General features: G+C 46.4%; 1 protein-coding gene across 7 annotated transcripts in view; it reads right to left on the reverse strand.

Moving 5' to 3' along the window:
• The window catches only part of LOC125029539, a 651,165-nt gene that overhangs the window by 118,282 nt on the left and 525,383 nt on the right, over nt 1–7,500 (reverse strand). For all 7 annotated transcript variants that reach the window (XM_047619491.1, XM_047619490.1, XM_047619489.1 and 4 more), the window contains 4 exons: nt 2,591–2,704; nt 2,226–2,474; nt 1,994–2,113; nt 8–144 (listed from right to left, as the gene is read on the reverse strand). In XM_047619491.1, coding sequence (XP_047475447.1) covers nt 8–144; nt 1,994–2,113; nt 2,226–2,474; nt 2,591–2,704 — 620 coding nt within the window. The remainder of the gene's footprint in view (nt 1–7; nt 145–1,993; nt 2,114–2,225; nt 2,475–2,590; nt 2,705–7,500) is intronic.

The raw sequence follows: 7,500 nt of genomic DNA on the forward strand, positions 1-7,500 counted from the left end.
TACTTACTCGATGGTTTTGACCGAGACCTTGGCAGCCATGTTGTTGGTGAGGGCGTGTTGTTGGATGTGCAGGGCGGCCAACCGTAGTGCCACGTCGAACTGGAGCTCGGGCGCAAATCTCTCTTGGATCACGTCATTACAGCACTACGGAAGAAGCAGGTAGATAGTGTATGTGCTGGTGGCGTTACCATACCTGTATTTCGGTGTTTTAGTTCAGTAAATGTATAAACTGAGGTAATGGGAATACCTTGCTGGCGAGATGATGAATATTTGGGCCAAGGCCTTTCATTATTATGATTCAGAAAAGTATTCTATGTGTGGCCGAGTCTGTACACATACGTGTTCCTACGTTTATGCAGATTTATATGTCTCTCTTAAGTTTACGTGCCATCACTATGACCATTGTGTAAGTTTCCTACTAGTGGTAAATACCATATAATGAACCTGAAAATATTATCTCTAGAAGCACTAATTAGGCATTCATCTCCATGTTAACAAAAAAACAGAAATTACTTTAATACACCTTGGCAATGCATTGAGAAAGCAGCGAATCACTCTAAAGAGACAAGACTGCTTACTGTAATCTACGCCGAGGCCTTCCTACACTTGTTATATGCATACAAAAGCTTTCCGGGGATTTCTTTCAATCCCACGTAGAGGGACTCTGAGCGGACACTCCGTGTCATAGTCTTCTCTATATCTTCATCGGAACGCTCAATAATACTATTTAAGAAGACTACAAGCAAGTTTTAACAGCAGATTATAAAACGAAAAACATCAACAATTTATCTTGCTCATAAGATAGTAAGCATTATAGATTAGAGATAAGGGGAAAAAAAGAAAAAAAAAAGAAAACTAGTTTCCGTGACAAAAAGTGGTAAGGAAATCATCTTTGTGAAAAGGAAAGTCTGAAGAAAACTTCATACGCAGGCAACACTTTATTAAGGCATGCAAAGGAATAGCCATACAAACCTTAAGAACAATGATAAGCATCTAATAATATACAACAGACTACGAGTACATTTGATGAAACAAGAACCAACATTCTCTTTACGAGCCGAGTAGAAACAGGTACTTTAGAGATTACTATTAGTATCAACACCAAATAATTTTTTTCGAGGCGCAAAACTTTGTTCGTTTTCACAAAATTGCCAATAGGTGAGCGAGTTTGTCTCGGAAAGTTGTTAGCGTATGCACACGACCCAAAGTGGCTGGGAAACCACCTTTACCTCCGGAAAATTTTCCTTAACAGCTTCCAGAGAACATTCCAGCGAATATACTTCTTCATTATCCTCTTCACTTGCGCTAACAATTTTCTCACCATTCGCCACCTCAGGAAAACCTCACCTACCGCTCTTAATTTCTTCAGGTGTTTCATAATGAGCTCGATATTTCTGATGATAATGGCCACTATCTTGAGTCTCAAGGCCCATTTCCCGAGTGACTTTAATCTCGCTAGGATATACAGCAAAAACCGCAGTTGGTAGAGCAGCTGCACCAGTTTACGATAGTTCCATAGCCACTTACCCATACTCTTCCAAGACGGCCTCTTAAACAAAACCAGAGACCTTGCTGGCCCGGGGTAAAGGTATTGGACGGGACCGAGGAAAACAGAGGAAGGAGTAACGGGAACAACCTGCTCTACATTACAGCCGGTAAGAATGAGAAGTGCACGAGACCAAAGGAAGGGTGAGCATGCGACATCCCGGGCTACTAAGGATGGAAAAGTGGGGTTACAATTGGCTAACGCTAGTGGAGGAGCATCAAAGGTCAGCGACCCCTGGAAAAGGGGTGACTGACCGAAACTCCCGCCTCGACAGAAAGCCTCAAGACAGGCATCTACGTGATTAAGGCCGGGACCACAGGTGAAAGGTGAGGGCAAGTGCCATGGTAAGGTGCAGAAGTTCCTGGAGTAAACCCGAGGAAGAAAGCTCTCTGACAGGCCCAGTGCCGGTGCGAGGGGACCGCTTGTCGATCCCATGCAGCCATTTACCTGGAGGTAAAGATACTCGAAGGCCATCGAGTCCTTTCTCAGCAAATCGTAGGCGTCTCGGGGGACGAAGGTCACACGGTACAGGCATCTCAGATGCTGAGCGCCTGGACGTGCTGCAATCTGGAACATTAAAAAATAATGATCATAGTACTGCAAACTAAAGCAACAATGATAATGTAATAGTAAATATTATTTAAATATATCCGGCCCAGGAGAAGAACGTTCGACTCACCCTGGAGAGTGTCTCCTTTGGGTCTAAGATGGTAAGTTTATTCCTTCTGAGGCTCTTGACATGTTCTACCACCAGAGAGAAGTGTTCGGGGCACTTAATGCCCAGCTTTTGGTGGAGGGAGTCCAGCACGTCGCCCACCGTCGTGCTGGAGTCGTATTTGAATGACTTAGTTTGGCCATTTTCCAGGAACACTTTCAGGACGTTGGGCATGAAGGGCGTTGTTGACTCGCTCGAATTGAAGTTGGACGGCTGCGGGAGGACACGGAACCGAGATTATATGAAAAGCAGGACATAAAGCAACGCAAAGTAAGATAAATGAATGTGGCTTCAAAGGGTCATACGCAGACATTCCGAGAACAACTTACAGAATACGATGGCGATCCGTTGATGTCGACGCTCTCGGCAAACCTGACCCTGGAGGGGTTGTTCTTCAGCCGCTGCTTTTTGGCGGCGCTCAGCAGGGCCGACTTCCGCTCCGACTGTTGGGGGAAATCAAGGGTGACTAAGAGCTGAGACAATATGTCATTCACAAAGAAGATTCATCATACGCATCTGCGGTAAAACAGCAGTGTTTCAATCACACCCCAAGAGAATTTTGGCTTTTCGACGACAACTTCTTCAAAGAAATCACATTAATAGAAACATGATTCATTACTAACGACTGTTTCCCGATCTGTTTCCTCCTTCAGCCTCTGTTCATCAGTTCAGCCAACAAAGCTAGCTCTTCTGGACTCCATCATTTCCCTCCCCTCTTCAAGACCCCATCACCCCCCCCCCCTCCATCTAGACTAATTCGCCCCCTCCTTCCTTGACTCCATCACTCCCAGGTTCAGTGCAACAAAACTTGGCTTAATTACTCATCCCAGCAGCTTTAAGTCAAACACATATCTGAACGAAACGGAAAAGCTTTGAATCGGTGAGACAGGACGTTCTCTTCGGTCAGAATATGAGGATGGGGTTCAAAGAAACAATACAAAGACAAATTAGCTTCTGTGTTTGCCCGGCGGTCGTGTATGTGATTGGATCATAAGGTCACGGGTCACGAGCGTGGTGGTGCGTAGAATGGCGTGGTACAGTGCACTGTGGTGCAGTATGAATGTTACAGTATTCCACAGTGTGGTGTGCCACAGATATGTACCGTGTTACATATTGGGTATTTTGGCTAGATACAGTATGATGCATTGGAGAGCAGTTTATTGTGGCATGGTGTAATGTGTTGAGGAGCTATGGACATAGAACAACTTGGCTTTTTTCTACGTTGTTAAAAAGGTGGCGGAGCTGCGTGGTGGTGCAGTGTGGTGTAGTGAGGGGACTAGACCCTGGTAAAGTGAAATGTTGCATGTACTAATACAAGGAGAGTAGAATAGAGTTTCGGCGCGCGGGGAAGTAGAGAGAGAGAGAGAGAGAGAGGAGAGAGAGAGAGAGAGAGAGAGAGAGAGAGAGAGAGAGAGAGAGAGAGAGAGAGAGAGAGAGAGAGAGAGAGAGAGAGAGAGAAAGAGACAGAGAGAGAGAGAGAGAGACAGACAGACAGACAGACAGACAGACAGACAGACAGACAGAGAGAGAGAGAGAGAGAGAGAGAGAGAGAGAGAGAGAGAGAGAGAGAGAGAGAGAGCAAAGCCGGCGATACCCGAAGCGGAACGTACGGTCAATGACGGCCCGAGGGTTGATGGCGATGGTCTGGTCGCGGACGTCTCTGTGTCGCAGACGCGGGCACGTGTATCCGGGAAAAGTTTCTCATCCCGGCCAAAGTTTTCTCATTACGGCTCAATAAATTCGTCAAGCAACAGTCTTTCTCCCGCAAGCAAATATTCAGAAAAGACCATAACAGATTTACAACAGAAACTTTGTCGACGAATCCGCGAAAGTATCGAGAAATTCTTTAAAGTAAATTGATACGCAAATCCGGGACACGACCGGCTATATTCGCCGCCACACGAGCAAGTAAATACAACCCACAAATTGTGTTTTCTTGGCTAATTCCCGTGTTTAACATCCAGCCTTTTGTTCCTTCATACCTGTATATCCTCTGAGGAAATGCGCGCTGCCACCGAGAAAGACAAATTGGCATTGTTCTCTCTAACGTTACAGCCAAAAGCAAGACTGACGAATGCGGGCAGTGTCAGTCACAGGAGGAAAGGAAGAGGAGAAAAGAAGTGGGAAGAGGCGAAGCGGGTGTGGGAAGGGAAGAAGAGGGAGGAGGCGAAACGGCGGAAGGAAGGGAAGGAAGAAGAGGGAGAGGGAAGAGAAGAAGAATGAAGAGAAGTGTGAGAGAGAAGGAGAGAAGAGGGAAGAAGAGAAGTTGGGGAGGGAAAGGAAGAAGAGGGAGCAGAGCGGAAGGGAAGAACAAAAGAGAAGAAAAAGGAGGAGAGAGAAGTAGAAAAGGCGAAGGACGAGAAGGAAGAAAGGGGAAGGAAAATGTAGAAGTGGGGAACAGGGATGATAAAAAGTGGAAAAGCGAAGGATAGAACAGGGAGAAGAGGAGGAACAGAAGGCGGTTGCAGTTGAAGAGGGAAGAGGACATGGAAAGAGAGAAGAGGATAAGGAAGAGGCATAAGAGGGGAGAGGAAAGAGGAGAAACAGGAAAGGGAGAGGCAGAAGACACGAGGAATGAGAGAGTAGAGGTTGGGAGGGAAGGGGCAGAAAAGACGAAAAAGACGAAATCAGAGAGGGAAGAGCAGGAGGTAGATTGGGGAAGGGGCGAGCAGAATAAGGGAAATGGGAGAACCGGGAAAGAAAAAAAGGTAGAGATCGGAAAAGAATGGGGAGGGGAAAGAATAAAACGAAATACGAGAGAAAGAGAATACAGACGAAAAAGAAAGGAAGAGTGAACAAATGGCATTGGCAGGGGTGGATTGTGGCGATGTGTAAAGCTATCGCGATATAACAGCTGTGAATGGCATGTAGAAATAGCGTTCGCCGAATATTCGCAACGCTCCGAGTGACTTCCTTAACTTCAGCAATTTAGTTTCGATATTTCCGGGCTTTGCAGCGTCCATAGCCGGATTCGCTCTGAAAATGATTTTCCTCCTCTGCCCTCAGATCTCTTTCGCCGCATTATTTTCCAAGATAATCAAACTTCAGACTTAACGGCCCTGAAACTGCAATGAACAGTGAATAGGAAACTTAGGTAACAACCGTAAGGAAGACCAAAGTCAACCATTGTGGGAAAGTTCGCTTCCAATATCTGTCACGATTAAATCAGTTGGCAGATATAACGGATGAGACACCAATATCCAATATGAAACGCTCGAGTGACAGCTTAGCAGTAATTGGCAAAATTTTACACCGGTGCCGCGATGATTGTGTCCCGCTGATCTAATATCATCATTATACAACTCATTACCTGAAAAGGAGCTCTTCCTCCATCCGCTGAACTTGGGCTAATTATTGGGGTGATTATGAGCCGTTCACTCAAGCATTATCTTTCCAGATAAGAAATTAATCGCGTCTCCCTTCCGGTAATCACTCTTCTAGGGCGCTGTGCATCATATGCTTCATATGGGCGGAAGGGGCGACGAGGGGCGTCAAGATGATCCTCCAGAGGGTCTGGCTGGCAGTGTATAGGAAAGCGGAGATCGATCACGGAAAGAGAGACGGAATTATCTTCATGGTTCTTGGGAAGGAAGAGCTCTCCTTCAAGATCGGCAAGGAGGGGGCTGTTTCCTTATAAGGCTTTCGAGCAGAATTAAATCGTGTGCTCTGACGGGGAAGAGCGAATATAAAGGTATATTCCGCCGAGCAGCGACATGAGGGACGACGGCAATTACGAGAACAGGGAGGAATCAACTTGGGATCACGTGATAAAGAGTCGCGACAAAGGTCACCAGAACGACCTGGGAAGCGAGAGACGAGGTTCCTGGAGTGCAGGTGGCGAGGCGTTCGTTCATACTACGCGATGATATATGAAGAAAACGAGGCAGTGTACTGCGAATATGCGTGAAGGGAGGAAAGAGCATTATGGTTTGGGAGGTGTGAGGAATGGAACAAGAGATAGGATGGGGATACAGGAAACTGCATGAAAACTACTTCATAAGAAACCTCACTGGGAAACCGCGTCTCTGCGATATAATAGTGGAATCCTCGTGGAATCTCATTATAAAAGCCTGCGCGAGTGAGGCCGGGCAGAAAAGACTTGTTCAGAGTGAATAGAAGGTCCGCGAGCGAGAGGGGGAAAGTAAGACAACACAGGCGAAGGAAAGAGAGCCGAGAGACATTCTTCGCAGCAAGCATGTCTCGGAGAATCCAAAATGCCCTTTACAATCTCAAAACAAATGTTAGGCGAGGAAGTGAATTTCAAAAAAGTGATCAAGTGAAACAAACAAAAATATATTTTTTTTCAGTCCCACTCGGACGCTGATACATATCCCTGCTACAAGATAAAACATATAAGAATCGAGAAAAACCGACAGGAAAAAAGCTCCAGCGTGAAGAGGAAGAGAGGAAGCAGTTACAAGTTGGGTCGGGAATCCCACGCAAGAAAGTTCGGCATACGACCTGTAAGCTCATTTAACCGAAAGAAATGTTGATAAAAAGAGGGAAAGAGCAAGCGAATTATTCCTGAACATGGCAGCCCCTTTATCAATAAGACGATAAGGCCTTTGATTCGACCTCAGAACAGCCACCCCCCATGTGAGAGCAATATTCCATACGAGGGTGAATTTGACAAGAGAGAGAGAGAGAGAGAGAGAGAGAGAGAGAGAGAGAGAGAGAGAGAGAGAGAGAGAGAGAGAGAGAGAGAGAGAGAGAGAGAGAGAGAGAGAAGAGAGAGAGAGAGAGAGAAAGAGAGAGAGAGAGAGAGAAAGAGAGAGAGAGAGAGAGAGAGAGAGAGAGAGAGAAGAGAGAGAGAGAGAGAGAGAGAGAGAGAGAGAGAGAGAGAGAGAGAGAGAGAGAGAGAGAGAGAGAGAGAGAGAGAGAGAGAGAGAAAGAGAGAGAGAGAGAGAGAGAAAGAGAGAGAGAGAGAGAGAGAGAGAGAGAGAGAGAGAGAGAGAGAGAGAGAGAGAGAGAGAGAGAGAGAGAGAGAGAGAGAAAGCGTACAGAAGTAGCAAGGATGTTACGCATCGTGAAAATACACATTACAAAGCCGACTCAAAGCAAAACGCAATTACCATCACGACCATCGGAACGCATACATTCTCCCCTTTCCCTGTCCCTCCCCTGCCGCCCCTGCCCCTGTCCCCATCCCCGCCTTGGCACGCTGGCAGGGAGACTCTTCAGACGCTTCTGGTGGTCGCGCTTTAAATTCCTTGCGTCACACAGAGTTGACCCAGCTCGA

Source organism: Penaeus chinensis, chromosome 10 (assembly GCF_019202785.1).
Source record: "Penaeus chinensis breed Huanghai No. 1 chromosome 10, ASM1920278v2, whole genome shotgun sequence".
In the NCBI taxonomy this organism is placed as follows: domain Eukaryota; kingdom Metazoa; phylum Arthropoda; class Malacostraca; order Decapoda; family Penaeidae; genus Penaeus; species Penaeus chinensis.